Source organism: Cricetulus griseus, chromosome 8, assembly GCF_003668045.3.
Source record: "Cricetulus griseus strain 17A/GY chromosome 8, alternate assembly CriGri-PICRH-1.0, whole genome shotgun sequence".
NCBI classification, from domain to species: domain Eukaryota; kingdom Metazoa; phylum Chordata; class Mammalia; order Rodentia; family Cricetidae; genus Cricetulus; species Cricetulus griseus.
In genome coordinates, this window is record NC_048601.1 from 51,585,181 (window position 1) to 51,612,585 (window position 27,405).

A 27,405-nucleotide genomic window follows, 5' to 3' on the forward strand; every position below is an offset into this window, starting at 1 on the left:
AGTCTCTGAGGAATCCCGGAGGCCCGGAGTCGCGGCCTGAGGTCGAGAGTAGACTGCCGGCCGCGTTTCGGAAGCCGCGGGGCCTGAGGGAGGGTGTCGGCCGGCTCGGAGCCGCCACAAAGAACGCGGCGGTGGCTGAGGTGGGTGTGACGCGCGGTTTGAGGCGACGAAGCTGTGGGGAGATGAGAGGCTCTGCGGGCCTCGGCGGCGCGTCTCTGCCCCCGCAGTGTTGCGTGTCGCCCGCAGAGTCGCGGTCCTGCGGGCGCGCATGGCCGTGCGAACCTTTGTGGTGCCCCTGGCTGGGTTCTTCACGCCATTCGGGATGTGAGGGTTTGCGTGACTGGGCTTCTGGTTGCCGCATCGGTTTCGGTGGATTGTGGTGGCGCATAATTAAATGACTTTATGTTAGGGTCCCTCACTTCGTTCATTCGTGGAGCCCTGTTATGTCGCTCTCCTTTACGAGAGAGAGAGAGAGAGAGAGAGAGAGAGAGAGAGAGAGAGAGAGAGAGAGAGAGAGAGAGAGAGAGGAGAGAGAGAAGAGAGAGGGAGGGAGAGAGAGGAGAGAGAGAGAAGAGAGAGAGAGAGAGAGAGAGAGAGAGAGAGAGAAGGGAGAGAGAGAGAAAGGGAGAGGAGAGAGAGGAGGGAGGGAGGGAGGGAGGGAGGGAGGGACGGAGGGACGGAGGGACGGAGGGACGGAGGGACTCTGCGCCAGACCGCTGAGCTCTGGTGGTGATGGCAAAAATCACAGGCTCCCTTCACTGGCTGTGTGGTCTTGTATTATTTAGTCATTTCACATGTTGCAGGCCATGGCACCCCGAGGCAACTGTTGTGAAGGCATCTTGGCCGGAGCCTGCCTTGAGTAAGGGGCGTTTCTCCAGGGTGAGATTTGAGCTTCGATGTGTGGCCAGGGTGGACGGGGGTGCCTTCTATTTGGAATGAGTGCAGGGGAGGAGGAGGAGGTGGTGGTTATCCTCAGAGGATCCATCAGTCACTGCCTGGGGAGAAAACAGGTCGGACCTGGCGTTGACTGTTTCAGTGATGCCTCAGATGCCTTTGTGGGCGGAGTCTACGTGCGTGTAGTCATCATGATGATTTGTTTATTAATTTATTTTCGAGACGGGGTCTCACTGTGTAGCCGTATCTGGTCTGGAACTTGCCATGTAAACTAGGCTGACATCAAACTCACAGGTGTCTCTCTGTTTCTGCCTCCCTGAGTTCTGGGATTAAAAGGCGTGGGCAATCATGCCTGTCAGATTTCTTTATTTAAGGGAATTTCTCAATCTCTTAATCTAATTCTTAAGGGAAACAACAGGCACCTGGTGTCCCACTTACTTATTTTCTGAGTTGCCTGGTGCCCTCCTCAGTACTCTCTGTAGTCCATCCAAAGCACACCAAGAATCTAGCCACACAAACCCTCCCACTCTGTGCTTGATTTGTGGCCCCAAGGTCTCTGGTCAGATTTCTTAGCTTCTGTAAAGTCTTTGTTCCCTATGGCTAGGAGTCTTCAAGGTCACATTAACAGTGACTTTGCCGTGTTCCAATAAGACAGAAAATGTAAATTATTAAACCCTAAAATGTTTAAGTATTAGATTTTTTTGTTGGCCAGGCTGGTTTTGAATTCCTAGGTTCAAGTGAGGTTCCTCCTGCCTCAGCCTTTCAAACTGCTGGAACTTATGTGCACATCGCCCGCTGCACTGATTCGTCTTCGTTGTCGTCATCTTATTCTCTTCACTAAAAAACAAAACAAAACAAAAAGCTATTTGTGGGGGGGGGCATGTGTGTCACTGAGTATATGGACATTACAAGACAATTTTCAGAAATCAATCCTTTCCTTCCACTTTTATTTAGCATCTGATGATCAAACTCAGGATTGGTAGCAAGTGCCTTTACACTGAGCCTTCTCTCTGGCTCTTGACTTTTTTTCCCCCCTACTAGGTTTCTTAATATTTCTCTTTAAGGGAAAGTTGAAAGTTTTGTTAGTTTACTTTTTGGTGTTTAAAGAAACGCTAGTTTTTCTTTTGTAAATATTGCTTTGTGTGTGTATGATGTGTGTGCTTAGGTGTAATGAAGGTCAGTGGACAACCTTTGGGAGTTGGTTTTCTCCTTCTACCTGTTTGGAGGTTCTGGCAATTAAACTTTGAGGCATATACTTTACCATTGAGTGGTGTACACTTTACCCATCTTGCTAGTCCTTGTTTTGGTTTCTTGAAACAGAATCTCACAGTGTGGCCCAGGCTGGCCTCCTGTTTGTCTCCCTCCAGAGTGTTGATCATGAGCCACTACACTTAGCTTCTGGTATTTCTAGCACATGTTCCTAACAAATGTCTAGAGCTCAGTGTATGTAGTTGAATAAAAGTACTGTTCATTGATACGTATGTTACATATTTCCCTCAGTACTAAAATGCATGGAAATGGTGATGTTGGCCATGCTGGTGGCTTAGGTCTGTAATTCCAGAAGTCTAAAGCAAGAGGGTAGCAAGTTCAGGGCCTACCTGGGCTACAAAGTGAGTTCAAGACCAGCCCAGGCAATCTTAGCGAGACCTTGTCTTACAATAAGAACAACAAAAGGGACTGAGGTGGACTTGGTGGTAGAAGACTTGCCTGTCATACCCTAGTTCTAGGTTATATCCTTAGTATTAAGAAAAATCCTTTCAAATAATGAGGTTGGACCACTTAAATGAACTTAAAGGAAGTGCCCTGGGGTCCTGATTGCTTCTTTGTAGGACTCTACTTCTCACTTCATTGATTTACTGGTGTGACCCCATGCTGTTCTCATATATTGGGTTTTGTCTTGGTCTAAGAATTTGAGAAACAGTTTGTTTTAACAAATTTGTGCCAAACATTAACCTTGTTGTTACAAACTTGTACCTTTGTTGAACTTTGGGAAAAACAAAGAAACCTTTTGTTTTCTGCTAATTTGCCTCAATTGACTTTTGTTTTTCTTAGATTCCTCCTGCTGAAGAGAGGAAATCTCATCCAAGGCCACAATGTCACTTCCCAATTATCCCTGGGCTGCCTGCTTAAGCTAACACTGCCAGAATCCTGCTCCCTTGGGAGGAATCAAGCTGACTTGGCATGAGGTTCCTGCTTTCCTGGGGTTGAGAGAAGCACAACTATGGCTTCTCTTGATGACCCAGGGGAAGTGAGGGAAGGCTTCCTGTGCCCTTTGTGCCTAAAAGACCTTCAGTCTTTCTATCAACTTCAGTCACATTATGAAGAAGAGCACTCAGAAGACCGTGATGTCAAAGGACAAATTAAAAGTAAGAGGCGAGGGTTTTGCTCATTCCATTCTATTAATTACTAATTCTATTAATTAATTAATCTATTACTTAATGGAATAGATTTCAAGACTTTCATGTTCCCTCTGGGTTATTATGCCGATAATAATAGTAGCAAATGGTAGCAAGCAGAAATCTAGTACTTATTGTGTGTTCGGTATTGTTGATTCTTTCTGTGTATTTACTTACCTTTTTTTTTTTTCTTCTGAGACAGAGTCTCTTTCTATGTAGTTCTGGCTGCCCTGGAACTCAGTATGTAGACCAGGCTGACCTCACAGAGATCTGTCTCCTTCTGCCTCCTGACTGCTGAGGTTAAAGGCTTGTGCCACATTTATCTTATTTAATACACATGACAGCTATGCTACTGTGAATTCCATTTTGCTGGCTAAATTACCAGATTAAGAGAGATTAGATAGCCTACCCAAAGTCACCCAAATGGAGTAAGCCTGGCTTTAAGCTAATAAACATAACCACTGTGATCTGTTATCTCTTACTGGATTACTCAGATTATCTTACTCTCAACCTGTGATGGTTTGGACAGGAATGCTTATCCTTTGCTAGAAAAGTTGAGGCCCAAGTGGGCAAAGGTGTACAGTCCTTTAATCCCAGTGCTTGAGAGGCAGAGGCAGGTGGATCTCTATGAGTTCAGGCCAGCCTGGTTTACAGAGTGAATTCCAGCACAGCCAAGGCTACACAGAGAAAACCCTGTCTCCAAACAAAACAATAACAAAAACTGGAGGCCTAAAAAGCACTATTTGCCTGTTACTAATTTAAGCCTTCCTACCATCCCTCCTTCCCTGGCTAGACTCTGCCTTTTGCAGACCAGGAAAAGAAATGTAACAGTTGAAAGCAAAGAAAAACAACTCCCAAAGTTGTTTTTTTTTTTTTTTAGAAGTATTTCTCTGTATAGCCATGATGGCTGTTCTGGAGCTCACTCTGTAGATAGGCTGGCCTCGAACTCAGAACTCAGAGATCTGCCTTCCTCTGCTTCCTGAGTGTTGGGATTAATGGTGTATGCTACTACTGCCTGGCTATTTTTTTTTTTTTTAAGAGAAGTCTTTAAAGGTAATTTTGACTGTACCTAATATTCTAACCTCCAAATAAGTCGCTGCTCCTCTGGAGCTCACTTTCCTCACTTAGATATGAACTAAGTTTCATATCTTATTTGGCAGCATTTCTGGAGGCCACAAGAGTCACAGAGTGTGGACGCTGGATTTATAATCGGTACTGGGTGGAAACAAGGGCTGAACCACTAGATGGTGTTTCTAGTGGACTCTGTTCTCCAGACATGTGACTCACATGCTCCTTATAATCAAATATTTGTCCCTGAACTTCCATACTCCATTTTTCAGTTCATTAGAAACAACAACAACAAAAAAAAACAGATGGTGGTGGCGAATGCCTCTACTCCCAGCAGTCCAGAGATAGAGGCAGGTGGATCTCTGTGAGTTCCAAACCAGCCTGGTTTACATAGCTAGTTACAGAACAAGGATAACAGAGAGAAACCCTGTCTCAAAACAAAACAAAACAAAACTAAAATGCTGGGAATATCAATGTAACATTAGTTACAACTTCCATACAAAGACATGATGAAGTCAGACATTTTCAGAGTCCTCAGGGCTGTGATTGCCCAGGAAACTGCTGACTCTAGCCGCTGAAGCAGAACCAGAAACTGCTAAAGGAAGTACAGGAAAGGGTGGTGCTTTGTAATGTTTGCAGTTTCTTTCGTATGCATTGTGGTGTTGCTTGACTCTCCTAGCAGTCCTACTGGAGGATGCTTGGTGTAATTAATTATATAGGTGAGTGTGGCTCAGAATTGACCAGTAATGTTTCCAAAGCCACACAGCAATTGACAGAAATAGGCCTGGAACCCAGATTTTCTGACACGTGGAAGTCCAGGGCAGGTTTTTGATTTTTTTGTTTTGTTTTTCCGTTTTTCGTGATGGTTTCTTTGTAGACCAGACTGGCCTCGAACTCACAGAGATCCGCTTACCTCTGCCTCTCGAGTGCTGGGACTAAAGGTGTGCACCACCACCGCCTGGCACTCACGGCGCTTTTTCTGCATTGCATCTCTGATGGTGAAAGACCCTCTCTCTACTCTGATCATAGCATACTTTTCCAGGAAAAGGGGGGGGGGCAAACCAGATTATCTATGCTTCCCCTGACAACCAAAGGGTTTCAAAGAGCTTCCTATCTTTCCATACACCATGCTACTCAGAGGACTAGATAAGCCAGACTGCAGAAAGGTTAGAGGTGTCCTTTTACCTTTTAAATTTTTATTTATTTTATGACTATGGATGTTTTGCCTGTATGTATGTTTATACATTGCTTGTATGCCTAGTGCTCATGGGGGCTAGACAAGAACACTGGATCCATCTCTTGGAACTGGAGTTACAGACAGTTGTGAACCCCCATGTAGATGCTGTGAATTGAACTTAGGTCCTCTGAAGGGCAGCAAATTATCTTAATTGCTGAGCCATCTCTGCAGCCCCCTATAGGATCTTTCCTCCCTCCCTCCCCCCCTTCCTTCCTTCCTTCCTTCCTTCCTTCCTTCCTTCCTTCCTTCCTTCCTTCCTTCCTTTCTCTTTGTTTCTTTTTTTGTTTTTTGTTTTTTTTTTTGTTTGTTTGTTTGTTTTTCGAGACAGGGTTTCTCTGTGTAGCTTTGGAGCCTAACCTGGCACTCACTCTGGAGACCTGGCTGGCCTTGAACTCACAGAGATCCACCTGCCTCTGCCTCCTGAGTGCTGGGATTAAAGGCGTGTGCCACCAATGCCCGGCTGATCCTTCAAATTTTTATGATATTTATTTAATTTATTTTGAAATAAGGTCTCTCTAAGTAGCTCTGGCTAGCCTGGAACTCACTATATAGACCAGGATGGCCTTGAACCCACAGAGATGTGCCTGCTTCTGCCTTCTGAGTGCTAGGACCAAAGGTGTGTACCATCTTGCCCATGGGTAAACAATTGTAAACAATAAGAAATGGAACACTAAAATATTGCATGTAGGTATCAGGTTTCAAAGGCAGTTTTTAAAATTACATTACTTCTGTGGGGGTTGGTAATGATATGTTTCTCTCACTGCTTCATTGGGGAATCCAAATATTCTTGTGCATTTTAAAATAGAGAAGATTATTTTTATATAATCTTGGACTCATTTGTGGTGTTTGTTTCATTTCTTTAAGATCTTGTTCAGAAGGCTAGGAAAGCAAAGAACAAGTTGTTGAAACGCGAAGGGGATGATCGAGTGGAACCAGGGACCCAAGGATATGAATCATTCAGCTATGGAGGGGTGGATCCTTACATGTGGGAACCCCAGGAGCTTGGTAAGAAAATCCATTCATTCATTCAGTGCTTAGGGGATATCCACACTGTTTTAGGTAATTGTTTTTCAATTTTAAAATTATATTACACACACACACACACACACACACACACACACACACACACACACACACACTTTGATTATATTCCCCCTGAATTAATCAGGTTCTCTAAAGAAACAGAACTTTGATAGAAGATGGTCCTGGTAGTTCAATGGCTGTCTCAAAACTAAAAAACTGAGAGTCTGGTAGTTGTTAGTCTGTGTAGTCACAATCTGGTGCTGTATCCTAGAGGATTCCTAGAGAGCTACTGGTCTTCAGTCTGTGTTGGAATCCTGAAGAATTGGGATTTAGTACTGGCTGCAGCAACAGGATAGATGAACTTGCCAATGACAGGGACGGCAAGCAGACTAAAAGCCAAGTTTCCTTCTTCCAGTCTTTCATGGGGTCTGTCACCAGAAGGTGTGGCCAGATTTAGGACAGATCTTGTTTCAAATAATGTAAGAAAATCCCTCACAGGAGTCCTCAGCAGCTTGGATTTTAGTTGATTCAGATAGAGACAAGTTGACAACCAGGATTAGTCATCACATCCCCTTCTGCCATCCTCTCTGCTCCCCCCTCTTCCAGTAAACTCCCTTCTTCCCAACAAGTCACCCTCCTACTTCTATTGTTTTGGAGCTGATTGAGAAAGCTTCAGTAAACCCTAAGGATCAAGCATTGTATTGGCCTTATGTCCTCACAGGGAGAGAAATGGAAGGAAGTGAGCTGAGATCTCTTAAGTTAGGCATTGTGTTAAATGCTTTGTATGTGTGGCCTCCTTCCAGTGTCACTGTCCCCTATAGGAATCTGCTGAAGATCAAACAGCTGCTAAAGTGCAACAGTAGAGTGTTATTCTGGGTCTGTCTCATGAAGACTAGCCACAGAGCCCATTGACAGGTCTGTTGTCCTTTCAGGTTACCTGACAAGTGAGAGGCACTGTGCACCTCACGTTTCTGATGTGTATAATTATGATTTCATTTGCTTAGTTACTTTAAACTGGAATGATGCTGAGGACAGAATCCGGGGGCCTTGGCAAGTGCTGTGTTACAGAGCTACACCCCCAGCTCTACTCTACTTTTTTTTTTTTTTTTTTTTTTTTTGAGATAGGGTCTTGCTATGTACCTTTGGCTGTCCTGGGATGCACTATGTAGACCAGGCTGGCTTTAAACTCAGAGATATGCCTGCCTCTGCCTCCTGGGTTCTGGGATTAAAGGTGTTTGCCACTATGCCCCAATTGATAAAAATAGTCTAAAAATTCGTTTTATGATTATTCAATCTTGTGAATATACCAAACAACCCCCCCAATGATCCAAACCATTGAATTAATATGCTTAGAATGACTTATTTTTGTGTGTTTTTAAATTGAGACTTGTACTTACTATGTAGCCCTGACTGTCATGGAATTCCCTTTGTAAAACAAGGATCTGCCTGCCTCTCAAATGCTGGGATTAATGGCATGCACTATCCTGTGCTAAATATTGAATTACATATCAGAAAAGCTATTAACAAAATTATGCCACATTTGCTGAGCCAAAGTGTCTCATCTTACATATTCTGTAGCTGTGGATTGATAACAGTCACTAATTTTGTTTGCCAGGATTTAATCTTAGTCAGAAGCTTGGTAAGAAAATTCATTTATTTGTTCTTTCATTCCATGCCTATTGAGCATCTGTGTGCCTCACCCATGCTGAGTCTGTGCTCTTGACACAGGGCTACATACCCAATCCAATAACGTACTTTCTGTCCATGAAGTGGATAAGTAATGCTTCTTTCAGAGTAGTTTACTTTACTTCCATATTCAAAACCCTTGTGAGATAGCCTGTTCTGACCACTACAACACCCTACACACACACATACAAACACACACACACAGCATGCACATGGACACAGTCATACACATGAGAAAACTAAGGCCCTAATAAAGGAAGGGGTTATTTACCAGGGTCACTGATTGCATTTTTATTCATACCACTGGGGAAGTGGCATTAAATCTTAGAACTGTGCTGTCCAGTTCAGTAGCCACTAGCTATGTGTGGCTATCGAAATTTCAATAATGAATCAAACAAAATGTAAGGGCCATTTCCTCTACTACACACACTTCAGCTGTTCAATATCCCTCTGTGGTCAGTGGCCATCCTGTGAGTGTACACATTACATGACTTTCCAGAGACCTGTAAAGGAAACATCTGTTCACTTCAAATAAGGAGGATGCAGACAGAACAAAGAAAGCTCCCACCAGTCTGATTTGGTGAGGTAAATGAGTTTATTAGGGTTATTTACAGGAACATGGGTGACTCATAGGCAGCTGTAACACTGAAAAGCCCCTATCTCCTGTGCACCAAGCTGTTTTATTTTTGTTAAAATTTATTTTTTAATTTTTGTGTCTGTGTATGAGTATGTGCACATATGTATACAGTTGTCTGGGGGGTCCAGAAGAGGGTAAATATTACCTGGAGCTGGTGTTATAGGTGGTTGTGAGCTATCTGACATGGGTGTTGAGAACTGAACTTGGATCCTCCAAGCACTGTGTGCTCTTAACTGCTGAATTCTCTTTCCAGCCCTAAATTCCTGTTTTTTATGTCTCCAAGCCTATAGCAGAGTTAATGCAAAGCTGGATTCAGAGCACTATGTAGTGTTGAAGCAGTAGTGGTGGCTATGGGTTCAGACCACATAAGGCACAGATAAAACTAGACTGATAAGGTACCATGTTTATGTGTCCCGTGTCCTTGCTCTGATTAGAAACTCTGCTGATCTCAGCAGTGTCTAGTCATAGGAAGGATGGCCTGTTATGCTACAGTCAGGCACACAGTGGCTTACTGTAAAATGGAGTTACTCTGGCCACAATTCAGAGGTCTACTTCCATTATAGACATATATCAGCAATTATGAATTATATGAAAGCTAATTAGAAGCATAAAGGGGAAAATTCAGACAAGTGAATTTTAATACTTTGTGATAGCTTGTTTTCTAATTGCCCCAGTTCTAATTGCTAGAGTGGTCACTGGGAAGAACATTGAGTACTGGCAGGGTCAGAGGTTAGCATTGGGAGCAGACCATACTGAGCAGACACACTAAGGTCAGATACTACCTGCTTTCATTTGTATTGGGAACATTTCTGCTGGGTCTTAGATGCAAGACTGAGGAAGGGTATCTGTTTAACTATACTAAGGGCATATATTATTACTTACTGCCCTCCCCCATCCCTTTTGAGAAGGGATTATTACTATTTGGTTTTCAAGACAGGGCTTCTCTGTGTAGCCCTGGCTGTCCTGGAACTCACTCTGCAGACCAGACTGGCATGGAACTCAGACCTACTAGTTTCTGCCTCCCAAGAGCTAGAATTAAAGGTGAGAGCCACCACTCACTGACCTGCTTTTGAGAAGGAATTACTTTTATTTTAATAAAAAGCTATGTTGTACTAAGTCACAAAGTAGTCAAGTAACTTGTCTAAGGTTGCCTAGTATCTAGCAGAATTGAAATTTGAGCTCAGGCTTGCTCTATAACGACTTCATCTGCTATGCTTTGAGACCTTTAAATTTTTGGTAAGACTCTAAAATCCAGAATTTTTTACTTGCTTTTCAATTCATTGAAGATCTAGAGAGGCTTCATGAGAATCACTAACAATTCATTTATTTTCTCTTCCCCTTTAGGTGCTGTGAGAAGCCATCTTTCTGACTTCAAAAAACATCGTGCTGCAAGAATTGACCACTATGTTGTAGAAGTCAACAAATTAATAATCAGGTTGGAGAAGGTAAATTTTGTAGTTTTATTTTGCAAATCAGATTTTGTAGGAATCTCAATTTCTATAGCATGTGTTATATGAGTGATGTATTCTGATTCTGAGAGAGCTACAGAGGACAGGCTTACCCCGAGCTGGCCTTCTGAAGTGAATGACTCACACTGATAGACTTGCTATGTGCCCAGCTCCCTTCTTCTGCCTTTCACCTCCACTTACTGCTTTAAAACTTTTCATTCTGAGGTTATCCCAGGCAGTCACTCAGTGGGGGCACAGTATATCATGTCATTTGATAGAACCAAGCAGTGTCCTCCTCTGTGAGTACTCACTCAGGGCTAGGGCTAGTATGTGTTGTGGGGGCATCTTGGGTAGCCTTTCTTGCCCTGTAGTGCTAGACTATGCCTGCAGCACCTCCATGATTGGGTTGTATTCTGACCCTAGCTACACTTGCTTTATATCTGGATTGTGTGGGGGCATGTGGTAGCATATGTAGTTATAGTCCCTTTTTTCATTTTATGGTACCCCAGCAAGCACACTACCACCATGTAAGTCCCAGACAAGGAAAGTTCTTACAGGAATGGAAGTTTGTAAGCAGAGGTGGAACTTTTCTTTTGTCCTGTCTGCCTGGTCCCAAATAATCACACTGATAAAGCTTTATAGGTATGGAGGTTTCTTCTGGATATGAAACTAGCACAAGCCTCGTGTTGGTGGTGCAAACCTTTGATCCCAGCACTCAGGAGGCAGAGGCAGGTGGATCTCTGTGAGTTCAAGGCCAGCCTGGTCTACAGAGCAAGTTCCAGGACAACCTCCAAAGCAATACAGAGATACCCTGTCTTGAAAAACAACAACAACAACAACAACAACAAATAACCCAAACAACAACAACAAATAACCCTAACATACCTTGTGAAATTATTTGGATAACTGGGTTGGGGCTCACCAGTGAGCCTTGAGAAATGCAAACGTGCATTGCCTGCTGGGTGTGAGTGGCAGAAGTGTGGAGCATGTCCCTCAACTGGTTAACTCCATTTGGCTTTGTGTTTTCCTGTTTAGCTCACTGCATTTGACAGAACAAATACTGAGACTTCAAAGATTAGAGGTAAGTCCAAACCTTTGCTCACAGTCATTCCATTTTGGCTTTCTCCCTAAGAACAACTTCAGAATGCTGAGCTTTTTCCTTTTTCCTTCCAAAGCAATAGAAAAGTCTGTGGTTCCTTGGGTCAATGACCAGGATGTCCCTTTCTGTCCAGACTGTGGGAATAAGTTCAGCATCCGGAACCGCCGTCACCACTGTCGCCTCTGTGGGTCTATCATGTGCAAGAAATGTATGGAGCTCATTGGCCTGCCCTTGGCAAGTAGGTGATGTGGTTGTGGGCCGTGGGCCCTGATCTCTTTTGGGACTAGTGAGTGTGTCCAGGTCCTTGGAACCACTAGTTTAATTAATGGTCCACAGAATCTTCCTTCATCTACTTGTGAGTTCATAAAGCCCACTACAACCTAGACACTTGTGCTAGGTAGAGCCCAAGGATATAGTGGCCTGTACAGGCTGGTGAACTTTTTTTCCCCCCTTTTTTTCAGAAAAGGGTGTTGGAGCCCTTGTAACTGGAGTTACAGATGGTTGTAAGCCACTATATGAGTTCTAGGAACTGAACCTTGGTCCTCTGCAAGGGCAGCAAGCATTTTTAACCCATGATCCATCTTTCTAGTCCTGAGATCTTTTTGTTTGTTTTGATTGCTTATTTGTTGGTTTTGCTCCACCTTGCCCCCACACAGGATTTCTCTGTAGCCCTGGCTATCTTGGAACTTGCTCTGTAGCCCAGGCTGGCCTCTAACTCAGAGATTCACCTGCCTCTGCTTCCCAAGAGCTAGGATTGCCCCACATCCCAGCCCTGAGATTTTGGTTTTGTTTTGTTTTTAAATCAGATTTTAGGCTTTGTGGATGCACATAGTCTCTTCCCTTTCTTCTTAGTTTAAAAAAAAAAAAAGGAACAACTTCTTAAAAACCATCTGGGTGTGTACACCCTAGGGAGGCAGAATCAGAGAGTTTCAGCATGGTTAATATCAGCCTAGATAAATATTGAGGTTTGGTCTCAAACTAAAACCAAACAAGGAAATGTAAAACAAGCTAGATGTAGTGGCTCCTGCTTGCAACCTCAGCGCATGGGAGACTGAGGCTGAAAATTGCCATAAGATTGAGCCTGGGCTACAGAGTGAGATGATCCTGTCTCAAAACAAAAGTAAAAAAGAGTGAAAAAATACTTAAAGAGCTATGCAAAAACAGGACAGAGGCTCAGTCGGTTAGAAGTGGTTATTTGAACATTCCTAGTCTGTAAGGCATTGCCTGTTTTCCCAAGGAAATCTAGCAAGGGAGATAGAGACTCACACACAATTGCATCATAAAGGAGAGGCTAATCAGCTTTTTGTCAATTTTGCCTAGAAATGCAGGTGAGGTTTTAGGAAGAGGATTTGAAAAGTGAGCAGTGGTTCTGTTCCTCTTCTTATGATAAAATGTCATACTAATGGCATATGGGAAATGCTAAGTGGACTCCATGTGTGATGTCAGAAGTAATTTGAAAGAGAATGGAGTTGTTAGCATGCTAGGTAGAGTCAAAAACATCAAGGGATCCTGGCACTCAGTCCCCAGGAGCTGAGCTAAGTAGGTGAGGAGGGAAATGTACAGGTGTGGGTGAGACCTGGGGTATAAGAATGTAAAAGTACAGGTGGACCAAATGCACCAGTACTTTGCAGATCAGCTGCTTAGGCACTGCTACAGGAGGGCTGAGGTGCAGCTCAGTGAAAGAGCACCTGTCTAGCATGGTTAAGGCTCTAGGTTCATCCCCAGCACAGATTAGCAACACCAAAGAGTTCTGTTATTTGTATGTACTTGGCTGTGAGGCTTATGGACAACATTGGGGCACAATCAACTTTTGCTCTGCCTAGTTCTTGTGTCTGCTTACTTTTCTTTGATACTTTCCTTTCTCCCTGAGACCCACCTCCTTTCAGGACACTGTTAACCTTTCTGCTCTTGGGCTTTTTATCGGGACAGATACTATCAGGTGGCCCCGATGGCTGTGTTAGGGCTATGAGTATAAGACAGTTTCAACCCAATAGTTGCAGATTCCCAGAGCAGCTCTGTACATACATTCAGCTGTTGGACAGGGAGAAAACGAAGTGTGCTCCAAATGGGTAATGGGAAATGATACAAAGGGCAGATCTTTGCTTGTGGGAACCTAGGAAGGCTTCCTGGAGGGTCTGTATCTGAGCAAAGCTTGGAAAGGGTAAGCACCAGATGTTAGGGACTGGTGGGAGGGATGCAAAGGGAAATCTCTGGAGAATATGGATTGTGTGGAGAAATGGGACAAGTAGAGGAAGTGGGTATGGGATTGCCAGGTTAGGATTAGTATTAAAAGCCCCAAAGACAGGTCACTACTGGCTTTTTGGACCTGATCTACTTGGCAACAACATTCTTTTCCCACCAGAGTCTAACCCCTATGGCAGAGGAATAGGTCCTTCTTGTCCAGAGGCGAAGCCTACTCTTATTGTTTCCCAGGTCCCATCTGTGGCCTGAGTACTGCAGTCACAGGTGGTGGGATAAGTGGCTGCTGAGGGGTCACTGCTGCCTGTCTGTTGTGGTTTGTAGATAAGCTCACCAGTGCCAGCAAGGACTCCCTGAGCACCCATACCAGCCCCAGCCAGTCACCTAACAGTGTCCATGGCTCCCGCCGGGGCAGCCTCAGTAGCATGAGCAGTGTCAGCTCAGTCCTGGACGAGAAGGAGGATGACCGCATTCGCTGCTGCATACACTGCAAGGACAAGCTGCTCAAGAGAGAGCAGCAGATGGACGAGAAGGAGCACACCCCTGACATCGTGAAGCTCTACGAGGTGACGCATGCCAGGCACATTCGGCTGTTTGCTGTACACCTGCCTGCACATTCTAGAAAGTGCTCTGGGAAGTTGTTCCCTTGAATCACTTTTAGTTCCTGCCCAAGGGCCATGGTATGATTTCCCAGCTAGGGCCCTGGGTGAGTCATAGAGTTATCCTGGGTGTGTGGTAGCAAACTCGGTTTTCCTACTTTGGGAAGAAGGCCTAAGACAAGTGGGGAAGGATGGTTGTCTGTGCATGACCAGGTTCTGTGGAAGAAACAGAAGCTGAAGGTGTAGTGAACTGTGGGCTACAAGGGTCCTGGGAAATCTACTTGGAAGTTTTGGTCTTTACCAGTTTGAGCTGTTGTGTGTTTTCAGGGCTTGTATGCTTTCTGCCTGTCCACCGAGAGTCTCTTCTGAGTCTCAAATGCCTTAGTCTTCATTGCCTCCAGTGACCCCAGAGCACCTAAGTGGAGGCACGCTGAGAGTAAGGGAAGGGAGTGTGACTCTGTGGTAGACCTCTTGCTGTAGGTTTTGTCTCCAGTGCACATCTAAAATCAGTTGGTATGCAAGAGGAAATGAGTATGTAAAGAATATCTGGACTGGGCATGGTAGTACACCTATTTAAGCCCAGCATTTAGGAGGCAGAAGCAGGTGGATCTCTGAGTTTTACAGCCTGGTTTACAAGTTCCAGGCCAGTCAGGGCTACATAGAAAGAGCCTGTTTAAAACAAACAAAAATAAAAGGAAAAGAAAAAAATCTGGGAATGAGGCTAAATCAGCCTCTTAATGACCAAGTGAGACCTGTGGACTGAGGAGAAGTAGTTCGGAAGACAGGTGGGGAAGTAAAGGACACTGGAGTGGGGATCAGCCTGGGCAGAGGAAGTTACTTGAGCAAACTCTGAGCCAAGAAAGTATGTTCTCAGTGAGCACTGAATGGCCACTAAACATTTCTGCAGGTCATGATGGCTACTTATATTCCACCATATAAATACTGACATTGCCAGAGATGGTGTGAAACCAATGCTGAGCTGCAGCTGTAGCTGTCCTCCATCCTGTATGGAGTTCAAAAACTGGTGTCTCTTATTTGTAACTAGTCATTATTCATACTTCCTTACTGTTTTGAGGAGAGCCCTGGCAGTGCCATGTGCTGGTAGCTTGCTGTTAGCTGGCATCACCTGGCCAGAACACAGTGGCTGATTCCTCTTCCCTACTGAGACACATTGTGCTCTGGAAGGCTGCCTCTCAAAAACATCTGGTCAAAAGGTCCACCCCTGTTTTCTTTCCTTCCTGCAAGATTCTCTGCTTAGAAAATAGGTTTATCCATAAGGAAACTAACAATAACAACAACAACAACAACAACAACAACAACAAAAACCTAGTGTTATAAAGGGGGCCTTTTATTTATGTCTCTAGTATAGGTTGGCATCTAGGTCAGAGTTTCTGTCTTTATTGTAGCACTCACCTCTTTTCTTTTGTTCTTAGAAACTACGACTTTGCATGGAGAAAGTTGACCAGAAAGCTCCTGAATACATCAGGATGGCAGCATCTTTAAAGTAAGCCATTCCTCTCTGTTTTTCTGAGGCCAGTCTTCACTAGATGAAAATAAAGATAGAAATCTTTTTATTTGTTTTCTGTTTTTTATTTTTTCCTCTTTGGTGCCAGGAATGAAACCTAGCCTTGTATATGTTTAACACATGCTCTACCATTGGATACACAGCTGCCAAAAAAAAATAGACCCCCCCCCCCAGATTTTAGGAGATTAACGTTAATAGATCCTTTAGTATGTATTTGGTTCTAGATTGCCTCTTAAACTCCCAACCCCTAGCCTCTTAGCCTCTGGGAGCACTTAAAGCTGTAAATCTTAACTCTGACTTTTCAGCTGTTCATTGGTGGTCATATGCTTTTGTCACATGAGTTATGAAAATACAAGTAACTGTCCATGTTCATGTGTTAGGGCCATTTTAATGAAGCAGATTTGGGAGGGGCCTCAGACCAGAAGTGCCGCTGCTCAGAGTAGGACTTGGAAACAGGTGAGGAAGGGAAGCCCATCTCATGCCCAGCTTGCCAAGGTGCCTCTTAACAGTGCATTGTAATGTCAGGCTTATATCAGGCATTTTGTTTTGAGCACAGATGGGTACACAGCAGCACTGGGCAAATGTAGCCTATCTTAGGTTTCTTTTCTAAAATTAAGGTGTGGTTCACATACTTTTTAGTGTACAGTTCAGTGATGTTTATGACAGTATAGTCACAAGATTGTTCAATTGTCACTGCCATCTTAATTGCAAACATTTTTATCACTCAGGTGAGTAACTTCATAGGTGTAAGCAACTTGCCCTTTTCCTAGCAATCACAGGTCTGCCTGAATTTGTCAGTATGTGATATTCCATTATAAGTGGGATTATATGACCTTTTGTGTCTAGCTACTTCTGTGTACATCAGTATTTTCAACATTCATTCACCCATGTTGTAGCATGCACTACATTACTGTCCTTGTACTAAAATGTTGTAGACTTATTTATGAAATTTGTTTATTCATTTGTCAATTGGTGTTTATTTGGTCCCCTCAACCCCACTTTTAACTATTGTGGATAACACGTTTTTTTGTTTTGTTTTGTTTTGTTTTGTTTTGTTTTGTTTTGTTTTTTGTTTTTGAGATAAGTTCTTATGTAGTACAGACCGGTCTTAAACTCATTCTGTAGTTGACTCTGGCTTTGATCATTTGATCTTCCTGTCTTTACCTTCGTGTACTGGGACTACAGACATATGCCAACATGTCTGTACTTTCATAATTGTGTATATATATGAACCTATGTGTGTGTGTGCATAGGTGTATAACTTATGCTGGGTTTTATGGTAACTCTGCATTTAGCTTTTTGAGGAACTGCAAAATTATGTTCCAAAGAACTGTGTGGATATTATCTTTGTCTTTGCATTTTATAATTTTGTTTCTCCACAGCCTGGCTAACACTTGTGGCTACCTGTTTCTTACCTATTTATTTAGTGTGTGTGGTACATCTGTGTATGATGTGTGTGTGTGCTCTTGTGTATGAGTATGGGTTCATGCATCCATGGCTAGTGCTGCCTCTCCTACATTCTGTGACTTTCCTTGGCCAGTAGGGACAGCCATTGCTGAGCACATTCCAAATGGTTAACTTTTGATTCTCCTCCAGGGACTAGCTTTCCTGGGTCTTACATTACTTCATTGAGCAGATGCTTCATGAACGAGCACTAGTTCTGTGCCACACACTCTTCTCTGTGACTGAGGCAGTGAACAGAGACGATGGTGCCTTTCCCATGGCCCATCGTCAAGAGAGCAAGTATTGAATGGGCTAACTCTAGCCGTGACAGTGCTCTGATGTGATGGAGGCCTAGGAAGTGGTTTCAGGCCTCAGTTAGCTCTTAGATTTTTCTATGAGACACCAAGACAGAGCTTTAGTCCTAGTTACTTAGGAGGCTGAGACATGCATGACCTCTGGAGCTGAGGTGTTCGGAATAGCAAGGTTCCACTTAAAAAAGAACCAAATCCAGAGGTTTTATTTGTAGCCCTGGCTGTTCTGGAACTCTAATTGTAGATCATGCTGGCCTTGAACTACAGAGATATGTCTGCTCTAGCCTCCTGAATTGTGGGATTAAAGGCACGAGCCACAAATATCTGGCTGACAAAGCCTGTTTTTTTTTTCTTTTTTTTTTGTTTTGTTTTGTTTTTGTTTGTTTGTTTGTTTGTTTGTTTGTTCAAGACAGGGTTTCTCTGTGTAGCTTTGGAGCCTATCCTGGCACCCGCTCTGTAAACTAGGCTGGCCTCAAACTCACAGAGATCTGCCTGCCTCTGCCTCCCGAGTGCTGGGAATAAAGGTGTGCACCACCAACACCCAGCTATACAAAGCCTGCCTTTTTACTTCCATTTTTTTTTTTTTTGCATATTTTGTGGTGAAAAGATGATAAAGCCACTGTATTGAATCCCCTGATGATAAAACACTCCCATATATATTTTTTTCAGCCAGAACTGCATTATACATGGTAAATTTGTAATGCTTATTTAAGTTGCAGCTGCCTCCCATGAAGAGTTGAGTGGCTGGTGGTGAGGCTGGTTACAGCTGAGAAAGCTGCTGAGCCGTTCTCATGATCCAAAAGTTTATAACCAAGAATATGGTAAAGAATAGCCACAATCATGGCACTTGGAGTCAGCAGTCTGGCAAGCCTGGGTGACAAGCTTGCAAATTCAATAATTACAACGCTAAAGATGCTGCTGCTTGCCGGGCGTTGGTGCTGCACGCCTTTAATTCCAGCACTCTGGAGGCTGAGGCAGGCGGATCTCTGTGAGTTTGAGACCAGCCTTGTCTACAAGAGCTAGTTCCAGGACAGGCTCCAAAGCTACAGAGAAACCCTGTCTCAAAACAAACCAAAAAAAAAAAAAAGATGCTGCTGCTGTCCTGGATTAAGTTGCTTCTGGTCTTTTCTGATAACTGCTCACCATTCTGGACAGTTAGTCTCATTCTGTTAGACTTGAAGTCTGGGTGCTTTTCTCCTATCTGGAGCAGTTGTTTGTGAGAGAGAGTCTGTGGGGCAGTTGGCATAGCTCTGGGGATTCCTGTTCACTGCATTGTTACTCCTCTTCTTAAGCAGTAGCTGAGTGTGAAAAGCCAAGTGACTTCTGGCTTTCCTGTAGTTTCATTGGCTCATTTACTAAGTCACTTTATACCTCCTATAAGATAAAGTGAGGGATTGTTCAGGAAAAGTGGGTCAGAATGAACTCAGCTGCATTTGTTTTGTTGATGAGTATAAAAGCTGGTCTTTGGGGGCTGGAGTGATAGCTCAGCAGTTACGGAGTGTTCTTCCAGAGCACTAGAGTTAGGTTCCCAGCACCTATGTCAGATGGCTCATAACCTCACAACCTCCTGTAACTCCAGCTCTAGGGGATCTGACACATATACTAGGCACATATACTAACCCATACACATACCTAAAAATAGTAAAACAAATCTTTAAAAAAAAATAAATAAAAGAGGTGGTCCTCAGAAGCCTGGTCAGTGGTTTGTCCCTGAGGTGTCTGCACATTGAAATGACTTCTGCTTGATTACTGCATCCTGAGGAATTATTGCATTGTCTTCATGAGTCTCGAATGCCTTAGAATTAACCACCTGTGTCTGAGGATGTAAACACTGCGCTCTTCAGTTAGCACCATGATTTATGATTTCTCCTCAGTGCTGGGGAAACAACCTACAGTCTGGAGCATGCCAATGACCTTCGAGTGGAAGTGCAGAAAGTGTATGAACTAATAGACACTTTAAGGTAAAGTTTGCTAGATCATGTTTTTGCTGCTTGCTAATGGGACAAAAATGGTGTTTTGATGAAACAGTGAGTGGTGGGGAGCAGCTTGGGCTTATCTAGATTCCTGGTGACAGTGAAAACAGTGGAGGAACTTTTTCATCTACTGTAGCTCTGGAACTTCTTGTTAAGGATTTGGAGTGCTTACCGGTGGTGTGTAGATCAGTAATAGAGTATTCTCCTAGTATGTACAATGCCCTGGGTTGCGTCCCTAGCATACTGGGGACTAGAGAAAAAGATTTCTGATGTTCATTAGTAATAAAGAAATAAGAACTAGCTGCTGTACTACCTGTATGCCTGTCCTCGTGGGACAGATCAGGATTAGCACCTCCATTTTATAAGAGAGAAGCTTTGATAGAAACACAGGTTCTTTGTGTGGCTCCACTCTTGAATATTTTAAGATAGTGACAGCAAGTCATGAAAATATGGGTTGTTAGTTGCCATACCCTGTGTTCACTTGTGAAGCCAGGCTTTCCTGTGTTGCTACTACTGTGACCAAGCATTCATCAGTGCAGTGTTAGAGTAGCCAGAGGGTAAGGAATGGGCCTTGCTATGAGGGACACTTCAGTTTCTTCTGTGTTGTTCCACATCCTCGTGGTATGAAAGCCTGGCAGCTCCAGAGACTTCACTCTGTTGCTGAGGCTGGCAGCACCATTACATTGACACGTTTATTCCAATATAGTAAGAAGATCTTAACCTTGGGCTTGAACCAGGATCCTTCACCACATCCAAACACCTTGCGGCTACAGAGAATGATCAGATATTCAGCTACACTATTTGTGCAGGTAAAGTCATTTGTGACATTAAGTGTGTGACTTGCTTGTTTTCTATTGGTATATTATTATTCCTTAAAATTATGAATACCACATTTGGAGAAAAAGATAAAACCCAAGTAAAAGTAAAGATACTTTTTAAAAATCATTAAACATTTTGACAACTTCATACATACATACAGTTATTTTGGATATACTCACCCCCATTACCCACTCTCTTTCCTTCCATTCCTGCTCATAACTTCATCCTAGCTAGTCTACCTCCTGCTTCATGCCATCTATCTATCCATCTATTTATCCATCCATCCATCCATCCATCCATCCATCCATCCATGTATCTATCTATCGTGTGTGTGTGTGTGTGTGTGTGTGTGTGTGTGTGTGTGTGTGTGTGTGTGTGTGTGTTTTGTATTTTAGATTTTCTTTTTGATTGTGTATGCGTGTGTCTGCATGTGGATTGATAGGCATGTAAGTGCAAGTGCTGCAGAGTCCAGAGAGGGCATTAAATCCCTTGGATCTGGAGTGACAGGCAGTTGAAGTAACTGATGTTGGAGCCGGAACCAAATTCAGGTCCTCTTTACTCCTGAGCCATTTCTGCAGCCCCAGGTCTTGTGTTTAAAATAGCTTTTAATCCTATGTCTCCAATACAATTGTTCTTCATTCTGTTATATTTTCTTTCTTAATTCTGTTTCTCTATTTACATTTTATATGCGATATTTATAATTAGTTCATTGCATTATTTTTCTCATTGCTGTGATAAAATACTTTGAACTTAAGGAAGACTTTATTTGGGCTACAGTTTGAAATCTGTCAAGGTGAAGTGGTCATGGTGACAGGAGCTTGAAGAAACTGGTCACATTTTATCTGAGTCAGGAAACAGAGACAGATGAATGTTGGTGCTCAGCTAGCTCTTTCCTTTTATTCAGTCTGGGAGCCCAGCTTATAGGACAGTGCCACCCACACCAGAGTGGGTCTTCCCACCTGAAACTTTTTTTTGGAAAGACCTTTATGGACACACCCAGAGGTGTGTTTCAATTCTAAACCCATCCAAGTAGACAAGGAAGATCAACCCTTCCATACATACCTACAAATTTATATCATTTTATATTCTTTTTGTGTGTCGTCATCCCCCCCCCCTCCCACCGAGCTGAGGACTGAACCCAGGGCCTTGTGCTTGCTAGGCAAGCACTCTACCACTGAGCTAAATCCCCAACCCCGATTTGTATCATTTTAATCACTGAATCTTCTATGCTTTGTTGGCCATGGAATGCTACTTTGACTCTGTATGCTCTCCTTTGTTGAACCACTCATTGGGGGAGTTGATGAATCCTAAGTTTTTGCTATTAGTGGTAAGTTATATTTCTTCTTTTGGGGACTCTTTCTGGGCCATTGGCTAATGGTTCAAGAGTAGGCTATAAACCTAGGTGACTAGATCTGAGTTGCATTTTTCTACCTCTGATGTCCCCTGCATTGTTGGAGCCCCTAGATGACTTGGTTGAAGGAGCTCTAAGAAGACTCCTCTCCCTGGCATTGTTTCTTGCTCGGATCATCTGAGGAAGGCCAGGAGCCCTAGAAGTTTCATGAGTTTCCTGAGTCTTGTCAGTTTCTTGAAGTTTCATGACTTAAGCCTCCAGCTTAAAAGTCCTCCAGGAGGGTTTTTTGTTTTTGTTTTTGTTTTTTTTTTTTTTTTTTTGGTTTTTCGAGACAGGGTTTCTCTGTGTAGCTTTGGAGCCTATCCTGGAACTAGCTCTTGTAGACCAGGCTGGCCTCAAACTCACAGAGATCCGTCTGCCTCTGCCTCCCAAGTGCTGGGATTAAAGGTGTGCACCACCAACGCCCGGCCAGGAGGGAATATTTCTATTGGTAGAATGTGGTTACATAGCCGGGCGTTGGTGGAGCACGCTTTTAATCTCAACACTCGGGAGGCAGAGGCAGGCGTGAGTTCCAGACCAGCCTGGTCTCCAGAGCGAGTACCAGGATAGGCTCCAAAGCTACACAGAGAAACCCTGTCTTGAAAAACCAAAAAGAAAAAAAAAAAAAAGAATGTGGTTACATAGCAAGGAATCAACAAAAATTACTAAAAGGTGATATGTTGGGCAGTATGAAGTACGAGGGAGAGATCTGGGGTTGGTGATTAAGCACAAAGGGTGGCGGGTGGTGGGTGGCGGGAGTGCTGGAGTCTAGATGGGTGTTGGTAGATGGGATCGGGACACAGCCTCAGGGAAAAACTGGCACAGTCCTGGGAGATACCTGGAGATAAGATATGGCCGTCTCATAAGGAGAAGTCAGGTCCATCTGAAAGGTGTCTGCCAATTAGGAAGAATATCCTTCCTGTCAGGGGGTGGAGTGGCTTAGCTTAAGTGTATAAGGCTTAAGGCCCAGCCCCTGTCATGTCTCCTCCCCCCCCAAAAAAAACCCACTTACGTGTAAAATTGTCTATTACTCTCCTACAGGAAAAGTTACTGGGTTTGATGTCATTGCCAACCAAAGAACAGTTTGAAGAACTGAAAAAGAAAAGGAAGCAAGACTTGGAACAGAAGAGGACCATGGAGAGACAGGTGCGGGGCACCCAGGCACCCAGTAGCTATTGTCTTCCTGCTGTCATACCCTAGCCCTCTGCTGCTGAGTCTCTTTCTCAAGCTGGCTTCTGTTATGGCCTTAGAAAAATAGTTGTTTTTCCTGCTGATGCTCTCCTGCCTAGACCACCACAGGGATTGACAATTTTCCCTTTGGTAGGCTTGCAGGCAAGTTCCAAAAGACCTTGGAATGTGTACTGTTAAACAGAAGACAGCAGGTGTGGTGGTACATGCCTGGATTCCAGACCAGCCTGGGCTAGATAGTGAGGCCGTGTTACTTACAAAAAAAATGAGGGTGCTGTTTCATAGTCCGGTGATAGAATGCTTGCTTAGCATGCTTGAGGCCCTGGGTTCTATTTCCAGTACCACAAAAAAACAAAATGAAAACTTAGAACACTGTGTACTTTAGTGTCATCTGAAATGCTAACCTTATGTTAATAAGGGTGGCAGTCTTTGAAAGTTTAAGAAAAGTGTATAGCCAGTGAAACTAAGTTTGAAGAAATCACCTGAACTTATGTTTTATTTCTGAAAATCTAAGCCTGCCCTTCTGTGACTACCTTGTTTCAGCAGTTGAGTTATCTTAGTGTTGTGGGGACCATGGAGGGTGGCAGAAAGGGAGGACTGCTGGCCTGTTGACCATGGTGACCCTGGTGGTGTGTGCTGTCTCTGCAGGCTGCTCTGGAGTCCCGGAGGAAGCTCGAAGAAAGGCAGAGTGGTTTTGCAGCCAATGGGGAAGCGAAGTCTCTCCGAGGCATCCATGCTCCCTTGCGAAAAGCTGAGGGCTGGCTTCCACTGTCAGAAGGTCAGGGGCAGAGTGAAAACCCTGACCCTCTCCTCCAGCAAATCAACAACATCACGTCCTTCATCAGGCAGGCCAAGGCTGCAGGCCGCACAGATGAGGTGCGTACACTTCAGGAGAACCTGAGGCAGCTGCAGGATGAGTATGACCAGCAGCAGACTGAGAAGGCCATTGAACTGTCCCGGAGGCAGGCTGAGGAGGAGGAGCTGCAGCGAGAGCAGCTGCAGATGCTCCGCAGGCGGGAGCTGGAGCGAGAACAGGAGCAGTTCCTGGCAGCATCCCTGCACACACGGACTCGTGCTCTAGATCTCCGAGATGTCGTACCCTTCCAGTTGGATCCCAACCGAGGGCCTCACAGTGATCTTGCCTATGCCTTGGATCAGGACTTCTCCCCAGTTCAGGGCAGCACTGCCCCCAATACCCTTTCACCTGGCTCAACTCTAGCACCTATCCACTTATGGTCTGGGCCCCCAGCACTTGGCCAGGAATTACTCCTGCAGAACACCATGTCACAACAAAGTGATAAGACCTCTCTCAACCCATTTGATGAAGACCTCTCCAGCCCTGCAGAGGGTGCTACCAGCCCTGCTGCTGCAGAGGCTTTCCTGGGCCCTTCAGCTCCTGTCACCAGAGAATACAATCCTTTTGAGGAAGATGCTGAGGAAGAGGAGGCAGGAGAGTCAGGGGCAGGGAATCCCTTCACTGACCCAAACAGTCCAGCACCCAACCCCTTTGATGAGGATGACCATCCCAGGCCTGCCAGCCCACCTGCCCCTGGAAACCCTTTTGAGGAGTGCCCCTGCACCAACCCCTTTGAGGTGGACAGTGACAGTGGCACAGAGGCTGAGGAGCACATTGAGGAGGAGCTGCTCCTGCAGCAGATTGACAACATCAAGGCTTACATCTTTGATGCCAAGCAGTGTGGTCGAATGGACGAGGTTGAGGTGCTGACTGAGAACCTTCGGGAGTTGAAGTGTACCCTGGCTAAGCAGAAGGGGGGCCCTAACTGACAGCAGTGGTCAGGGACCAGGCAGCAGGGTACCGAGGGGGAGGAGGAGCTAGGTGGGCATCTGGATGCACACAGTGAGGGGTGGGAACAGTAGTCTCTTGTTGTGCACTTTGAGGTGTTTCCACTATAGTTGAACAAGAACAGAAAACAAATCGGCATTCGTTTGCTGGTTTTTCTGTATTATTATTTTTTTAACGGTGTGTTCCCTTTTCAGGGGACTTTACCATTTTATTTCTGAGATACAGCTCAGTGCATCTCTGTTGGGCCAAGGCAGAATGGCTCCTGGACACCTCTTGGTCCATTTCCTGCTGACTGGTCTTGGTCTTCAATGCAGTATTATAGGTCAGTCCTTCACGGGCCCCTTCCTGTAGCCAAGACAGGTAGGGACTCTGGAAGAAGACTCTATTTGGCTGTTGCCTTTCACCACCTCCCTCCTTGGGCTGTCTCCTGGACACTTAGGGAGATGGCTACTATGAAGGGAAGTCTGGACCCAGGGGGACTAGTGGAGACGTTGCCAGTGTTATCCTCTCCCAGTTAAAGGAAGTAAAGTTTCCAAGTGCAGGGTTGTCAATGTGAGCTTGATTATGAGATAGGAGTGATCAGCTTTTTGGTGGATGTTATAGTTTGGGAGAATGGCCACTCTCTAGGTCACATTGAAGGGCCTGTAGTGCAATTTAGGAATCTGACCAGGAAGCTTCTGTGGAGTATCGGCAGCAGATGGGACACTTCTGAGTCAGGAAATAAATTTTAGCCTTCACTGTGGTTCATCCTGACCTGGGAAACTGGTGAGATGTTTTCCTACTACTTGGAGTACTGAGAAAGAGAAATATTTGATGCACAACCTCAGATCATTCCATAGTCCTGAAGTACTTGAACTCTGATAGGGACAGAAAGAGAAGTTATGTAGCTTAGTGCTTTGGTTTACAGAAACAGATGGGTTGACAGATGACTTTGTAAGATCCTGGTGTGCTCAGCTCTGTGTAATCTCTTCAGTGATGCTATTTAGTTAATGGACAATAACTGACCACTAGGCACTTTACCCCTGAGCCATGGCTTCTGTTGGTTATTGGTGTATAGGCTGAAATTCTTTTGTCACATTCTGGTGAAGATCCATCTTGGTGGTAAGAATGGCATCTGGTGCAAAGATCTCTATTTTGGCAACTGTTCATTAGTATCTGTTGGGGGCTTTGACTGGGTAGAAAGTCCTGTTGGAGAGGGAGGGTAATGGAGAACTTTTTGGGTTCTGTCAGCAGGTGTTTACTGACCTGTGAGTGTATTACCAGTGCCAGTCAGTTGCCAGCTCTGGTGGTGTCATGGGCTGTCCTGGGAGGTGGGCAGCCTGGCATCCGAGTTTCCTGGGGCAGGCCTCTTCTCTTGCTAAGGCCCAGGCTCTAGATGCTGTTGCCCTACGGTTCCAGACAGGCCCAGCATATCCACCTTGCTTGGACTGTCTTTTGTCTGATGGAAGAGGAGGCGGCTCTTTACACAGAATGAAGCTCAATACTGGTTCCCACAGCCACTTTTCCTGATATAGATCCAAGGTGTTCAGGGTGGTATGGCTGTAGACATTGCTTTTCTTAATTAGCTAAATGTACTCCTTTCCTGAACTCACCTCCAGGTAGCAGTCTGTGACTGAGAGCATGGAAAAAACAAGTGCTTCTAACAACTATTTTTAAAATCTCAATTCACTGAGTATTAAACCAAGTAAACAGACCCCAGATGTTTCACTGAGTTTCTCCTTGAATTCCTCTTTGACAATACTCTGTAAGTAAGACATGACAGGGGAGACTTGTCTACCCTTTGGCTGTATCACTTCCTAGAATTTATGTAGGTCAAGGTTGGTTTGCAGAGGGTTTGGCCTGTGAGTGTAACTACACAGTGTACCTCATTTGAACCCTTGCTGACCCAGAGGTGCTCCAGGGAAAACAGCCCCACCTGCTTAGTAAAGGAGCACATCCTTGACAGGGAGTTGGCAGCTCCTCTAGACAGAGGTCACGCTCGTCTGTGGAAGGGCTTCTGACTTTGTCCCCTTCTAACACACTAAGGAACTGGAGCCTCACTCACGGCACTTACTGCTCATCATGTCTTTGTTGTCAGATGCTAAAATGTCCTTCTAAGTCATCATGAGTCATGTGGCATAGCTAGGCCATTCGATCCGCATTGAGGAGTTGGTCTCTGTACTAGGTCAGACTGGAGGAACAGGTGTGCTAATAATCATGGTGGCTGTCAGCTCGATGGTCATTGATGTGCATGCACTACACTGGGGCCTTGTATCAGAGGCTTTTATTAAAATAAAACAACATGTATGTGAGTCTTTTATTAAAAAATAACATGTTTGTGGCTGGGTGTGTGTGTTCTTAAAACAACCCTCCATCCCCTATAGTGATATATTATTTATCATTTATTAAAGCTTGTCTGAGAGTCAGAGAAGCAAAGCAGCCAGCCACTAGCTCTTACCTCTACTTCAGGCTGAAATGGCTGTCCTCTCCTCAGCGTGACTGGAGAATAAATCTCTGAGGCGGAGTTTGTTTCTTCCTTTTATATCTGTCAAACCCTGGAATTAAGTGTGTGATCTCATCTCTTTCCTGCTGTTCCCCTGGGGCAGACAGGACTTTTCCTGTCTCCCTCTTCTGTCCTCTCTCTGTCTCTTTACCTCTTTTCTCTTTCCTCCCCCCTTCCCTTTCTA

At 44.4% G+C, this 27,405-nt stretch overlaps 1 protein-coding gene across 1 annotated transcript; it reads left to right on the top strand.

Annotated features, from left to right (window-relative positions):
* On the top strand, nucleotides 1–27,057 carry Rbsn (rabenosyn, RAB effector). The gene is made up of 12 exons (XM_027428900.2): nucleotides 1–140; nucleotides 2,947–3,260; nucleotides 6,460–6,600; nucleotides 10,286–10,386; nucleotides 11,425–11,470; nucleotides 11,565–11,726; nucleotides 14,012–14,253; nucleotides 15,720–15,790; nucleotides 19,440–19,526; nucleotides 20,245–20,347; nucleotides 22,789–22,893; nucleotides 23,584–27,057. Exons 2-12 carry the CDS (start codon nucleotides 3,116–3,118, stop codon nucleotides 24,718–24,720), a joined length of 2,340 nt encoding a protein of 779 aa, XP_027284701.1. The 5' UTR covers nucleotides 1–140; nucleotides 2,947–3,115; the 3' UTR covers nucleotides 24,721–27,057.
* The last annotated feature ends 348 nt before the right edge of the window (nucleotides 27,058–27,405 follow it).